The following is a 15,515-nucleotide window of genomic DNA, read 5'->3' on the forward strand; positions in this document are numbered from 1 at the left end:
TGAAACAAAAATACATTAAGCATATTTATCAATATGTTTGGATAATTATATAAAGCAATTTTATTTTGTTTCTTCTATCATAAGATAATTTATTCCATATAGTTTGTAAATACTTATTATAATCTTATATTAGAATTTAAAATACAACACTCACCACAACATTCTCAATAGCAAATCCGGCATAATAGTGCTTCAAGAAATCATATTTCGCATCGATAACTTTGAGTACATGTGGAATCGGTGCAATCGTTTGAGTTTTCGGTTCGACAACATGCAAATACATGTCACACCTATCCAAAAAAATTTCATGTAGATTACATATTTCTTATGAATCAGAATAGATTAAAATAGCAAAGAGAGCAAAATTATATTTGTATTGTCATTACCATTCTCTACGAATGTGTCCAGAAGCATCAACGTGATATCTAATGTCATCCACTACGACTCTGCTTTGCGTGGCGTTGGATAATTCCGAAACAATCTCGTCGCGTTCACTATTCACCTCTTCCGGAGGCCGGGACAGTATAACTCGTATTAACTGAGACGGTTCAAATACCCAAACCTGAAGAAGAAATAAAAATTAATTGAAAAAATTGCAAAGTAGAAACGAATATTTAATTAAAATGTTTTAGTATTAAAAGTAATTTAGAGAAATAAAAAAAGTTAGGCTGGGAAAGAAGTTAACTGGGGAAACTTACATGAACTCTAGTCATCGCGTATCTTTCCGGAATTGCCGTCTCTTTAGCGATGACTTCAACAATAAACCTATCTTGATTGTATTCTGCCATGTATCCGCTCGTGACAAGTTTACCATCCTGGGTGACGTTGAATGGGCTTGGCACTATGGAGCCGCTCGGCTTTTCCGAACCGTATTTGTAAAGATTCGCGCTGGCGACATAGTAATGAAGAGTTCCATTGTCACCCACATCCAAATCGGATGCGGTTACCTTTGTTACGAAGTCGTTTATATTCGCCATAGAATTTACTCCGGCGTAATAATCATTACGCTCAAAGATAGGCGGATTATCGTTTTCATCCAGCACGATTATCGTCACGTTCACATGTCCGTGTTCAGGATTGTGAATCAATGGCTTGCCGGATTGCACGGGATTGATGTAAAGATCGGGATCATTAGACGCAAGGATGGAGAGGATGTACTTATCTCTTATCTCGCGATCAAATGACTTATTTGCGTAGATACTACCATCAGATTTGTCCATATAAAAGGCATAGCCTTCGTTTCCTATAAAAAAATGAACAATATATTTGCAAGAATATAAAGTAAATTTTAATTATCAATAAATATATATATTTATTTATTGAAAATTGAAATATCGTGCAAAACAGTTAAAGCTTTCTAACTTAAAATTAGTCTTCATTTGTTAAACACGAGTACAAGAAAATAATGTTTTAAACATTCTGTATATATATATGACGATATTGCATTTGTACATTTACCTGCTTCTATATAATAGTAGACCTTGGCATGTCTACCTTCATCCTTGTCTTCCGCTGTTACTTTGCCAATGAAATAATCTTTCGGTCGATTTTCTGACACATGAAAATTATATTTTTCGTAAAATTGTGGCACGTTATCGTTCGTATCGACTAATTGAACTGTTAATAGTCGCAATGTCTCGTAAGCTGTAGGACTACCATGATCAGCCGCCACAAGAACAAGCTGAAAGAAATTTATATAGAATCCTAATCATTCCGCTCAGAAGAGAAATGGTTTAACATATTATTTACTTCAAATTTGCTTTTAATTTCACGGTCGAGGATGATTTTCGACCGAAGTTCACCAGTTTCTTGATCTATAGAGAATTCCTCAGTTTCCTGAACATTTCTATTGCCGACCTTCAAATGATAGCTAACACGGCCGTTCTCGCCAGGATCTCTATCGATTGCTTTTACTGTTAATATTAGATAATTCGGAACACCTGCGTTCTGAAAATCGATATATCATCTTATAATAGTATATTATAATTTACATAATTATTTTTTATATTATTATTTTTATATATATCTTGTGTATATTTTATATATCTTGTGTATATTTATTATACTTTAGCTTTAATTTAAATAAAATTCGTAAACTTTATTTTGTACAAATAAAAACCTTTACTTTTTCAAACATACCTCTGGTACTTCCACGGTAGCGTTCGTCAATTCCGGCATCACGAATTGCGGTTTATGTTGATTCACTGGAGTAACTCTTATATCGACATAACATTTGTCCGAATGTGGGCCATTTCCGGCACCATCACGTGCTTCGACTTCAATCCTGTAAGAACCGGCTCTGCCAAGAAGGGCGGCAGCGGGATATAGAATGCCGGTTTCGCGGTTTAGCGAAAATGATTCATTTTCGTTCCCATTGATGATTGTATACCAAACTTCACCATTCGTTCCTTCGTCTTGATCTACGGCTCGTACCTTAAGAAGCAACATGACTTTGAATAATATTTTCGAAAATTTTTATAATTTCAAACATTAAACATCTTGTAAAAATTTTTGAAAAATGTGAAAAGTTAAAAGAATAATTTTTGAAAAATGTAAAAATTTAAAAGGATAATTTGACAGTTTTTTTACGAAAAGATTGCAGTTTAATAAATTTATTAAATTTTTGCTATATTAAAAAATTTCATTATAATTGAAAAAAAGATAATATCAGTTTGTGACATAAATTATCATTTCATGGAATTAAACATGTTTAATGTTGTTTTAGACATTAGATTTCAAGTGATACCTGCAGAATAGGTGCCGGCGGGTTAACGGACAAATTCTCCGCGACAGATGCTCTGTAGCTGTGTTGCGAGAATATCGGCCTGTTATCATTTTCGTCAATTAACTTGACAACTACAGGCACAGTGGTGCTTCGTCGAGAATTGACATGAGCGCCGTCGCTAGCCATCACCGTTATAGTGATTTCCGGCGTCATCTCTCTATCGAGAACTGTGGCACCACCCACAGTAATCTCTCCGGTTTCGTGTCCTAACAATTGCATAAGATTATATAAATATTCATAAAAAATTGAATTTTTTCATATATATATAATAAAAAAAGAAGCAAAAAATGAATTAATTTAAACTAGTTAATGCAAATTATAGCTTCAATTTAATGTTGGTTCTTATACTATTACAGTATAATCAACCAATTTTGCTAACTAACCAATGTTAAAGTCAGCGGCGTGTTCGCCAATTAAGCTGTAGGTGACATCGCCAAAAGGTCCTTCGTCACCATCTGTAGCTTTCACGACGGTAACATGAGTGCCAGGTGGAGAATTCTCTTTCACTGATACGTTGTACAGTTCCTTTTCGAATTTTGGATCTTGATCGTTCACATTAATCACGGTAACGATAACTTTAGCGGTCGTAGAAAGCTGGGGCACTCCGGAATCGTAAGCGACTACCGTGAATTCCAATTGTTTCGTTTCTTCGTAATCAATCACTTGACTAGTTCTTACGATCCCTGTAAATAAAAGCAACACAAGGCTCAGAAGAAGCTTCAAGAATGAATGATTAGATTAAATATCTGACAAGTTGTCGTATTCTGGAATGCATTCAATTTATTCTTGATGATGATATCAGCAAAGATCGTTGGCTTATGAGTGATTTATTTTTCTATATCAAGAGAAAGTCAAGAATATTTTACGTAAATCGATATATCGAAAATTTCATCGAGAGCTTTCACAAGATTCCTTTGATATGTCACGAGAGTAAAACGCTACCTTAATAATATGTCAAACCGTTGTAAATTGGTTTTCGACGACGTCTTTCCCGGAACAAGTTTACGTGAGATTGACATGGGGATTTTAGATGTGAGCAACTTACCGGTAATATTATCAATATTGAAGTAAGGACTCGGCGGATCGATGGCGTATCCCGCTATGTTACTATCAGCGTCCGTTGCCGTGAAAGCTCCCACGACAGCGCCGGTGGGTTGCTCCTCTTGCATCTCTATCAGATAACGGGGATTTTCTCGGCTCCACGGTTTCAAGAATTCTGGCGCCATGTGATTCACGTCAATGATAGTGACTACTAGTTTGCCTGTTGAAAGATGTACCATGCGAGAATGAACGAAGAGTATTTCGTATTCTTCTTTTCTTCAATTTATTTTATTTATATTTTATTCACCTCGTCCTTGCTGTAATGTAGGCGCCGTGGTATCGCTTACAACAACCGTAACGCTTACTGTGGCCGCTATGTCACGATCCAGACTACGAACAACGGAAACTTGTCCTGTAGCGCGGTCGACTGCAAAGAAGTCCTACAAAAGCGAATAAACATGAAAAGATAAATAGAGATAAGGGAATATTTTAATTATAAAAAAATATAATCTATTAAAATATATTATACATCTAAAAATCGAAAAATTAATTAGAAATTTATTTTTATAGCATCTCTCTTTCTCTCCAAGAACAATTTTTTATTTTTATGAGCGAAAAACTTATTACGTGGATTGAAAGACTTTAGAATCAAAAGTTAAAACGAAAATATATCTCTGGTACCCTGAAAGACTTGCTGTCGTTGACGCGCTGGCCGTTTCTGTCAATAGCGGTGATTGGCTCGGAAATGGCGAAGTTCAAAGCTTCGAGATTCGTGCTGTCCGGATCGGTGGCTTTCAATGTTGTGAAAACGGTGCCAATTGGCGTATCTTCTGTAACTTCGGCTCGTTGCGTTTCGGGCGTGAAATACGGGGCCTTGTCGTTGCTATTTTCCACCTCAATCATCAGCGTCGTCGTTCCGGTTAGACTTGGTGTTCCTGAAATAAAAAACAAGTGTGTCGTGAAATGTAAAGAAAATTTGTAATAATTTTAACAAGATGTTAAGCTATTTTTCACAAAATACCAAAATTTTATTCAATCTTTTTTTGCAAAGCAAATAACGACTACAAGCTCCTAAATTGATGTTATAATTGTTTTTTGTTAATTTTGTTCATCATCTAGAGACGTTAATAATTTTACCTTTATCAAACGCTATGACTTCTACGTGATATGTATTCTTTTCATCATAGTCCAACTTTCGGGACACTGTGACGACCCCACTGGTCTCATTAACAGCGAAATCGTCGAAAGCTCCTTTTTGTATTCTGTAGACTAACTCTGCATTAACTCCACTGTCGGCGTCTGTCGCGGTTACCTCCTCTACGACAGTTCCTATTGAAACCGAATATGATTATATAATTAATTATTAATTATAATTTAGTGACAATGATTGAAGAAATGCTTCGAAATACTTCGCGACAGGATAGATAAATCCCTACAATGGACGCTTCCTTATAACGGACACTATTCGGAATAGATATTCCATTCGCCAGATCCTGGATTATATTCGCGAGATTACGCGCAAGTGTTGTTAAGCGTAATCCGGATACTCACCGATCGGCGATATCTCTGCGATACTGGCTGTATATATATCGTGCGGAAACATAGGAGCGTTATTGTTAACATCGCGCACGGTGATGTTGACGAGAGCGGAGTCGACGAATATGCCATCGCTCGCCTGTATCGTCAAGGCGATCCAATCGTGGGTGGCGTTGGTCATATCGACCGGGCTCTTGACAGTGATCTCGCCGGTGTCCGGATCGACGGCGAACAATCCCAGTTCATTACCACCCACTAGGGCATACGTAATCTTGGATGTCTTGTCCTTGTCGCGCGCCTGCACCTTCAGCTCAGGCTCAAACTTCTCGGCACCTTCGTCTACCACCGCGCGATATTTATCCTGCAAGAAACGCGGCGGACTGTCGTTCGCGTCTACCAGGCTGATACGTAATGAAACGCTCGTTGTTTGTCCTTCTCCGTTATCGTCTGTCGCCTAATAAAAGAAAAAAAAGTATCTGTTTAACCGTTACATTATTGTCGACTACTTGCAATATGTTTACTGATTTCCATACAAAATACAATATACCGAATGCTATTAGAAAAGATGTGGACTGAGAATAAAATTTTACTTTTTAAAGAATAATACATAAAAACTTAATTCAATTATAAAATATTATACCAATATATTATTCTCTAGATTTTGTGCCTTTTAATATATTGTTTATATATTATATTAATTAATATATTAATTAATATTATATTAATTATTCCTATTATATACAATTGTGTAGAATTACTTTGTAAGTGAGAAAATATTCCATTTGTTGTTCATAATCTAGACACGGCGATGTACCGGGCGTCGGGCAGGGGGCAACGGTGATGGTGCCGGTTTTCTTGTCGATCGCAAAGTGTTCCGCACCCTGGCCGAGTAATTGGTAGACTATGCCGGCAGTACCAAAGCTACGAAACATAGAACCGTGACGTGTGAATGAGGCAATGAAGTCGCGCTTTGAAGTCTCGTGGAACAAAGCGCGGGAATTAACGAGCCCTTACCGTCCGCTATCACGATCCTTCGCTGTGATCGTTATAATTGGACTTCCCGGGACGGCCGTCTCGGACACCGTAGCCGTGTACGTTGGGTTGCTGAAGGAAGGTGCATTATCGTTTGCATCCGTAATGGAGATCGTTACCGTTGCCGTGGATGAGAGCTTCGGGTTCGTGTGAATTTCCTCGGCGACGACCTGAAAACCATAATTGTCACAATTTATTTTTCGCCCAGTTGGAGGAGCAAAATCGCAATTCTTATCATATTTGTTTAATTATAAAAAAAACAGAGAAATCTGTTAACATTATAATTATTGCATATAAGTGTATCTAATGATTAAAAACAAGATTATTAATGAAATTTTATTTTAATCAATTTGTATATATGTATATGTTATGAAATATTTCTATTATATTTAACTGTTCTACATGAGATTATTTTTTTTCTGGAAAAATAATAATTCTCTTTATCTATCTAATTGAAAAGGAAAAGGACAAAACTGTTTTCAGTTGACTTACCAAAATAATGAATTTTCGCTGGTTAGGATTTTCATAATCAAGCGAGCCGTTTGTAACGCGAATGTTCACAGACGTGCTACCGGTTGCCAACACCGGCTCCACGGTAAATGCACCCGTTATATCTTCCAGACGCAGGGAGAACACGGAGTTTAAGCCCTTAAAGTGGAAAAGCGGTTTTATTCTCTGTCGCGAGCGAGATGGAATCTCTCTCAGGTAGAAGAGCGAAATGAGACGTGTGCGTAAATAATGAGAACGTGCTAACGTTTATACCTGCTCTCCCCCGCCGACCAGCGATCGATGACGAACGACGAACTGTGACGAGTAATAATAATTCGAATTTCATCGAAGCTTTATAATATATATTATGAATTATTTATACTTGACGTTTTCCATTTACGGTGCCATTAAAAGCGCGGCATTAATTTAATAAGCGGACCGAATTAAATGCACGCGCGCACTGTAAAATCGGTGCCTTTCCGCGCATCGCTATTGTTGCGGCATACATACATGAGGCTTTACACAGAAACACGAATACATTAATATGAATGTCGCGTTAACAAGCGTTTACCGTGTATCGGGGATTTTTCTCTTGATTTTTCGACAAGGCAATAACTAATGCATTTGCATCGAATCGTCGATCGTGTTGACGAACGGATGCAGCAGCATCCCATTTCGCTCGATTGGACGAATCGTAGAGAGTGCATCAGATGACGCACGACACAGGTAATGGGATAAATCGACGTGCACTCACAACATCCGGATCTTTCACCGTCATGTCCAGATGCGGCAGTGGCGTACCGTCCGGCACGTTTTCCGGAATCTCGATGTTGTACTCGCGTCGATTAAACGTGGGCGGTTCATCGTTGACGTCCTTAATCGTCACGGTCGCCTCGGCCATCGATACCGTCAAATTATCGTTGCCGGGCATACCATCGATCAATTCACGGGCCTTCACGATCAGCGTGAGCACGCCCGTGGAGTTTTCCAACGCCTCCCGATCCAGCGGTTTCGCCGTCCTCAGCTCGCCCGTGTCGTCGTCCAGCAAAAAGTAGTCGAATGGGTCTGCAAACATCGAGATCGCGATGTAAAAGCTTATTACACAGAGAGAAAATTCTTATGCGATTCTTCGTATTTATAAGTCTTCACGAATCTGTTTACTATTAAAAATTTATATTAGATATTTTGAAATTATTATTAATATATATCTATTAATATTGTATTAATAATATTATAATTATGTACATATTATTAATAAATTTTTAAACATTGTTCAACAAAATCAGAATTTGAATTTGATTTAAATAGGATCATCTGTCACATTACATGAGATATGAAAGAAATTAAAAGACATATTATTAGAATATAGATTATTAATATATATCTTTAACATATATTTATTAATATTATAACTGCAAATAATTAATAATATATCTTTAAACATTGTCATTATGTTTACATAAAAGAAAATAAAATTAAAATTTGAATTTGCCTTAAATGGGAGATTATAATCTATTATCATATATTACGTGAGATTTGAAAGAAATTAAGATTATTATTAATATATCTTTAATATATTTGCCAATATTAATAATATTAATATTCAAATTATTTACATATTATTAACATATCTTTATAAACATTATTGTTATTTTTAATCTGCTTTATATATATAAAAGAAAATAAAATCTCAGAATTTGAATTTGATTTAAATAGGACAATTTACAATTTCTCATATTACATGGATATAGATAGAAAAAAAGAAGAGATTAGACTCACTAGTGACTAATTCGTAGATCATTTTCCGCGGCATACCCCTGTCGCCGTCTCGAGCCTTTACGGTCATCACGAGGGTCCCGATGGGGTCGTCCTCGCGTACTACACCTGTTAGCGAATCCAGAAATTCCGGCGGACTGTTCTGTATATCCGCTACCTTGATCTCCACGCCGGTGGTTCTATTGTTCAGGCCATCCTGTGGACAAAATTCGCACGTTCGGTCGTCTTCTTATGGTGATCGAGTGCAGAAGCTATCTCAGCTTTTACAAAGTCCAATCTGCCTTGTATTCTCGATTCTTGATTACATCTCATATCCATCTTTAGAACGCAATTTTTAGCGCGTGAGTATTTTTAATCAAGTTCTGTGTATTTTATTAATAATAGACAAAAATATTTGTTCCGCATATTTATAAAACAATTTTAACAAAAATATATTTCGTATGTTTATAAAACAACTTTATTTTGTTACAGATTCCTCGGGAATACTATCTCCAGTCTCAAAAATATAAATTCCGTCACTGGTAGAAATTAATATAAGAACGCATCCTTCCCTCGATAAAAAATTGTATTTTAAAACTTCGCGCCATTTCTCGGAAATTTAGTTTGTAGAAGTTAGTAATCCTGTCAAACTATATTTCCCTAACATGGAGAAGGCAACCCTTGAATTCGCAACACACTTCACTTTGGTTCGCGTTTCCCGCGTTATATCGCAAGTGTTGCACACGAAGAGTGTAAAAAATATATATTTCATCGATAATTCGAATCAGAATTTTAATTAGTGTATATTTCGGCAAAGTGTATTCTCGCGTGATAACTTTTGACAATTTTTCGAGGATCATCTATCTATTACATAAGCCAGTGAGACAGAGAAAAGGATGTGCGAGTTTATTCGTTCCGAGGGAAATGTTTAGAGGTAAGCTTACTTTTAGCGATGATTAAAATTTGCGAAAATAGATGACTTCCTAAAATAAAAGAAGCGTAAAAAGTTAACCGGTCTCATTCCGACGATTTATCTCGTAATCGGGAGAACTTTCAGTCATGCAACATGTGTCTTCTTCGCGCGTTTTTCGCACGGTCGCTATCGCGCGCGAAGCCATTTTCCCTCGCAAGAGGACGATACTTTAGTCGCTTCCGGAGAGAGAGAGAGGGAACGTAATTAAAATCAATCTCCGCCCGCGCGCTCGCACGTAAAGAGCTTTCGTCGTCGCGCGACGTGTCGCAAGTGACTGCAATTATCTCTTTATACGTGATCTCTCGCACACACGCGAATATATATGCGAGGATGACGTCCCGTGATAGAGGAGCGCGCGCGCGCGACATTGATTAATTAACCCTTGCCGCTCTCGCTTATCTGTGAGAAGAATCTAAACTTTCCGCGACTCGTTTCTAAAATCACTCGGTCGATCTTCGAATTCCGTGTGTTCTAAATTCTGTGAATTTTATTAATAATAATTTTGTTATAAATTCCTCGGGAATATTATCTTCAAACTCTCAAGAATATAAATTCCGTCACTAGTGGAAATTAATATAAGAACGCACTTCACCTCGAAAAAAAATCTAAACTTTTCTGTTTAATCAGACTGTCGCTTATCATGTGATTTATGATTGGAAAAAGCTTCCATTTTCAAGAATATAAAATGTGAAAAATATTACACATATGATATTACGTATAATATTTTTATGTATAATATACTTTTCATATAATAAAATTAAATACATATATATATATGTATTTTTTTAAATATTATTTTAAATTTTGAATCTTTAGAATAGTAAATAAATAGAATTATTAAATAAATGCACCAGATATTTAAATACTAAGATAACGTAATATACTAAAATTATTAGTAATATCAAAGTTTAATATTTAGTGCCTAAAGATATATTTAAATACTAAATAAATGTTAGATATTATTAGAATATTAAATGTAAATTTTTAAATATATATAAGGATATAAAAATATAGGTATTTGCCGAGATCTTACTTTCTTATTATTTCCATTTGTTTGATACGAGGATTTTATACAACGTCAACAAGAGAGACACGGATCAGATCGCATTTAACGCTAAATGCGCGATGAGAAAACGTGCTATTACGAAGCACGTACGCGCTACAGTACAGACAAATATTTACTGTTTTTCTTCAATTTCGCGCTATATTTCTCAGATAAATTGCGGAGAGAGGAAAATAGCGCGCAATCGATGCACGGCGGTGAAAACTGCATCGATCATACGAGCACGTTCGCGGTGTAAGATCTAAATAAGTTCAATGTTTACCGCTTTATCGCGCGTTTTGCGAGAGTGCATATAGCGAATCACAGTTCGTTTTCTTTTTTTTTTCATCAGCGCCGGGGTTACGCGAGCTGAAACTTTTTCACGTATGTCTCTCCATGAATTTTAACGTATCGGAACGCGATACACGACGTCGACGGGAGAATCAAAGGGCAACCGAGATAACTAAGGTTTCCGATTTCCGCCGATGCCGCACCATCTGCCTTTCATCTGTAACCCTTTGAAGTCACGTAAATTCGATAGTGTTCCTCGTGCTCGCGTTCATTTTCAATAATATGAAGCCTTCTCTCTCCGAAACTAAAATCCCGCTTCGGTTTAATGCGGCTAAAAGCTTACGTATTCGGGAAAAATTCAGATGAAAAAAATTAAATACCAACGGATAGAATTTAACTAGAATATAGAGATAGAGTAAAAAAAATTTTTCATAATTGTATAATCGCACAATGTTCGAGGACCGTTTAACGCTAGCGTGAGAATTGCTCATTTCGCCATTGAATGAATGATCGACGCTTAATAAGCCCGGCCGAGATACACGAATCCTATCCGACGTCGCATCCTCGTTCTCGTTAGCACGCAAATTCGTCCCCATATCCGGAATTCAGGTGCAATCTCGCAGCATCCCATTACGAATAGATTTAGACCGGTTACACGCTACTATACGTAACGTCATCGTTACGTCAAATATTCTTATATAGACCTCAAAGGGAGCAATATATTAATCGCCGCGTTTAAAAACCATGTAAGAATATTTGACGTTACGTTGACAGGAAAATGACGTTGTATAGCATGTATCCAGTTTTATTTGGCAGCTTTATTCGCAATTTAGAAGCCACGCATAATTAATATTGAATCTTGCGAATCCTTTTTCTCTTCGCAGATACTCACGCTTGCTCGTAGCAACAGCTGATAGAAGGGTCTCTCCCGATAGTCGAGGGGCTGACGCAGCACCAGGGCGCCCACATAGGTATTCTGGCTTCTCTCGACGTTGACGATGCCAAACTTCTCGCACGCGTCCAGGAACTGTAATAAAAGTCGATCGTTAAATGACAGTTTGATAGAGAACGACAGTCTTACTTCACATTCGTGAACGAGATGGTTCTAATGACGTTCGGAGAGATATTTCGGTAAGTGTCTGTGAAATATATATTAATAAATGTCTAGGTTCAATTAATCGATTTATCGTTCGGTTACAATTCATCTAAAAGTTACCATCTCTTGTGCCATTCGATTTGAAATCTTGTGATTCCTCAGAGACTTTTCTCTATATATAAATATATAATAATTATATATAAATTATGATATCTTATTTTATTGAGGTGGATTATTCAGAGAGTTCGAGATAAAACCGTTAAAAGATATAAAGATTTCATATATATTGATTAAAATAAATGAAAAATATTAATAAATTCCAATCTGAAAAGACGCAAAAAAATTGGTAAAAAGATTATCGCAGTGAAATTATCGAATATGAAATAAATACATACAATTCTCATTATACGTAATGTATTGATTTTCAATATGCCTGATATAATTCACGTCGAGTACAGATGAAAAATATTTTACACTGACAAACGTTCGTCTAATTTATAATGGATTCGTGGTAAATCTGTTATTTGTTCCGCAAATGTCTCAATTACTGCATTGGCGTGGATCATTAATGGAAAATTTCATTGTTGATAATTCGCGGATAATTCGCGCACGTCGATTCGTAACCCCGAACACTGTAAATATTAGTTATATTTAATGACTGTGAGAGCAATCGCGTTGTTCGCGCGTATAACGAAAACGGGCATTAAAGTGTGCCGCCGTAAAGCCGTCGGACCATTAGTTAAAAGGTTTTACGGTTTTATTGGTCGCGCCTAACGGCCCCGAGCGAAATTTATCGAGCGGATATGACGTAGGAGAGCGAAAGAGAGAAAGAAAGCGAGAGAGAGAGAGAGAGAGAGAGAAAGGAAGAGAACCTGGTGCGTTGTACGTACTAATATCCCGTCTTTCACGGAATGGGATGGAAAGAGAGGGCGAAAAGAGAGAGAGAGAGAAAGAGATCAGAAGGCTGCAGGTAGATAATTTTAATGGCTCGCGAGATGATATACGGAATTGGACCTTTTGCGCGGGGAGGAGGAGGAAAAAAAAGGCACGCGTGCGATACATTTTTGCGCCGTTTTTCCCGTCGACCGAATTCTCGGGGCGTTTCTCCTTCGTGCCCTTTTGCCGATGCGAAACGAACGGCGCGCATCGCATAACCGATTGCGCGCCATATCGATCGGATCCCGAGCAGAAAGCAGTTTTCAACGGCACTTCTCTACGGTAACGCGTTACAAGTTTCCGTAAATACGATTTTCGGGCGTGACGTAAATTTTATGGACTTCCGTTGCGCTCTGCAATGAAATAAGAACTTATTACGAGGCGTTCTATCAGACGATCGCGCGAATAGAGTCTGTTCTATAAATAAAATATATATATAAAAGTTATATTCTTGCGAATATGCACTTGTATCTTTCTGAAGATATCTGCCCTCTCTTTCTCAGATCGGCGATTTGAATCGCCGCGATCGCTTTAGTCTTGTAAGCGCTATTTATAGGATAAATATATCTTCTTTACATGATTATTTTGTTACATATATTTTTTATATTTATATTATGTTATATTTATGTTATATTTATGTTATATTATGTTTTACACTTATATTATATTATGATATTTATATTAACATAAACCATACATCTTTCAATGAAATCATATAATGAAAAATAAGAAATATCTACATATCTCGTTTTGCACAAGACATTATAATATTGAAAGTAAAATCTAACATATACATATAATGTAAAATATAATATATAGTTGTAACGTATAGCACCGATTAGGAAACAGTAGCGAATAGAAATTTTCCTACGCAACAGCGTGGGATAATAAAATTTCCGCTTGCGCAGGGCGATTAAATTTGCGAATGCCTCGCTATGCGCTACGAGAGGTCTGCTCGTTCGTGCGAAACGGGCCAGGTGTTTTCCGCGGGGGTTAACGTCGATGATTGCGAAAGTCCGAGGCTGCGAGGACCTGGCGGTGGCTGTCTGCCACTGTCGTCGACGAGACTTCGGCTCCCTCGGGCGTGCTGCTCGACATTACGAGGCTGGGCAAAGCGAGGTGAATCCGGAGCCTCCGGGTTGCATATTGTGTATATATATATATAGAAATACATATATATATATATATATATTTCTCTCTCTCCTCTCTCTTTCTCAGAGTTTATCACGGGACAGAAGCGCGGAGATAACTTAATGGAAAACTGCGAATTACAAAGCGCCCCGGCAACGGTGCCGATATTCCACCTCGTCTCGCGGACAAGGGGAAATACTTCATCCGAGGCGAACTGCTCTCTTCATTTACGTGAAATACCGGCGCGCTTGTACATCTTTCATCCGCTATACAACCAACTACATCGTAACGAAGGACGCCGTGCCCCGATCCTGATACTGCATCGTATCGTAAAGGAGCCGAGACGAGCTCTTAATAAACCTCTTGAGCGGAAAAAGCGGCAATTCGTTCTTTTTACAATCTGCTTATTATTCGTTTTTTACCGCGCAGATGCGAGATCGAGTGAAGTATTGAAAGCAAATTCGGAGAGATTCTTTTTTTCCCGTTTTTCTTTCCTCCATACACCGGTTTGCAGCAATATCTCGAACATAATACCTCGTAAATAACCAGCATCTCGATGATCCTCTTTCACCTGTTATCGATAAAACCGAGTGACAGAATAATGCATAATTTAATCGGATTATAGAAAATAATCGATGGAAGAGTAGGAACTTGCCAACTAGATAAACAAATAAAAGAAATCCCACGAAGAAAGTTCTATCATAAAATAATGATTTACCGGTTTGCGAAAATAAAGAGAAACACGCGAATTAGTAGAGAAATTGTTATATGAATTCACCGAGGAATGCCAGGACCTATTACGTCTTTATTTCATCACCGACGAGGAAAAAGAAAGGCAAGAAAAACTTTCGTTTCTTGTCGGACACGTGCTACTTCGTAAAGATATCGAGAACGAATACTGTTATGTTCTTCGGATAATGTCATCAACGATGGATTGAATAATGGAAGGAAAGGGAGCGCTTTCTCGAGGGAATGAGAGGAAAAGGGGAAGAGGAAGAGCGACAAGAAATTCAGGTGGACATGTTAAAATTTTCTTCGCGGAACATCATATATATACAGGGTATCAGGGCAATCTCTTCCCAAAAAAAGCTCTTGTAGTTTACCTCGAGAACTTTTCAAAACACTATAATAAAGTTTTTTTTTTCATTGCGTACTTTTCGAGTTATGAGATTTGAAATAATCTCTTAATTTTACATATACCATAAAATATCTAGTAAAACATTCATTTTTCGATTATCTTATCTTAATACTTTTATGTATGTACAAAATAATGAGAGGAATCAATTTGCAATTAACAATTACATGTTTTTTTTTCGAAACACAATTATGTATTTTCTTTACACCAATTGATGCCTCTTAAGGTTATTAAGGTAAGATAATCGAAAAATGAATATTTTACTAGATATTT

General features: G+C 37.0%; 1 protein-coding gene across 5 annotated transcripts in view; it reads right to left on the reverse strand.

Annotated features, from left to right (window-relative positions):
* Positions 1-15,515, reverse strand: part of Cad87a (cadherin 87A) — a 207,240-nt gene that overhangs the window by 2,497 nt on the left and 189,228 nt on the right. For all 5 annotated transcript variants that reach the window (XM_083103954.1, XM_083103950.1, XM_083103952.1 and 2 more), the window contains 19 exons: positions 11,837-11,971; positions 8,663-8,855; positions 7,638-7,948; positions 6,887-7,042; positions 6,377-6,564; positions 6,121-6,283; positions 5,378-5,816; positions 4,964-5,155; positions 4,508-4,761; positions 4,134-4,266; positions 3,831-4,046; positions 3,169-3,468; positions 2,747-2,991; positions 2,140-2,433; positions 1,750-1,947; positions 1,459-1,681; positions 699-1,243; positions 387-562; positions 155-290 (listed from right to left, as the gene is read on the reverse strand). In XM_083103954.1, coding sequence (XP_082960080.1) covers positions 155-290; positions 387-562; positions 699-1,243; positions 1,459-1,681; positions 1,750-1,947; positions 2,140-2,433; positions 2,747-2,991; positions 3,169-3,468; positions 3,831-4,046; positions 4,134-4,266; positions 4,508-4,761; positions 4,964-5,155; positions 5,378-5,816; positions 6,121-6,283; positions 6,377-6,564; positions 6,887-7,042; positions 7,638-7,948; positions 8,663-8,855; positions 11,837-11,971 — 4,497 coding nt within the window. The remainder of the gene's footprint in view (positions 1-154; positions 291-386; positions 563-698; positions 1,244-1,458; positions 1,682-1,749; positions 1,948-2,139; positions 2,434-2,746; positions 2,992-3,168; positions 3,469-3,830; positions 4,047-4,133; positions 4,267-4,507; positions 4,762-4,963; positions 5,156-5,377; positions 5,817-6,120; positions 6,284-6,376; positions 6,565-6,886; positions 7,043-7,637; positions 7,949-8,662; positions 8,856-11,836; positions 11,972-15,515) is intronic.

This window comes from Camponotus vicinus, unplaced genomic scaffold (genome assembly GCF_025532165.1).
Source record: "Camponotus vicinus isolate PSW18456_S1 unplaced genomic scaffold, iyCamVici1.0 SCAF_7, whole genome shotgun sequence".
NCBI classification, from domain to species: domain Eukaryota; kingdom Metazoa; phylum Arthropoda; class Insecta; order Hymenoptera; family Formicidae; genus Camponotus; species Camponotus vicinus.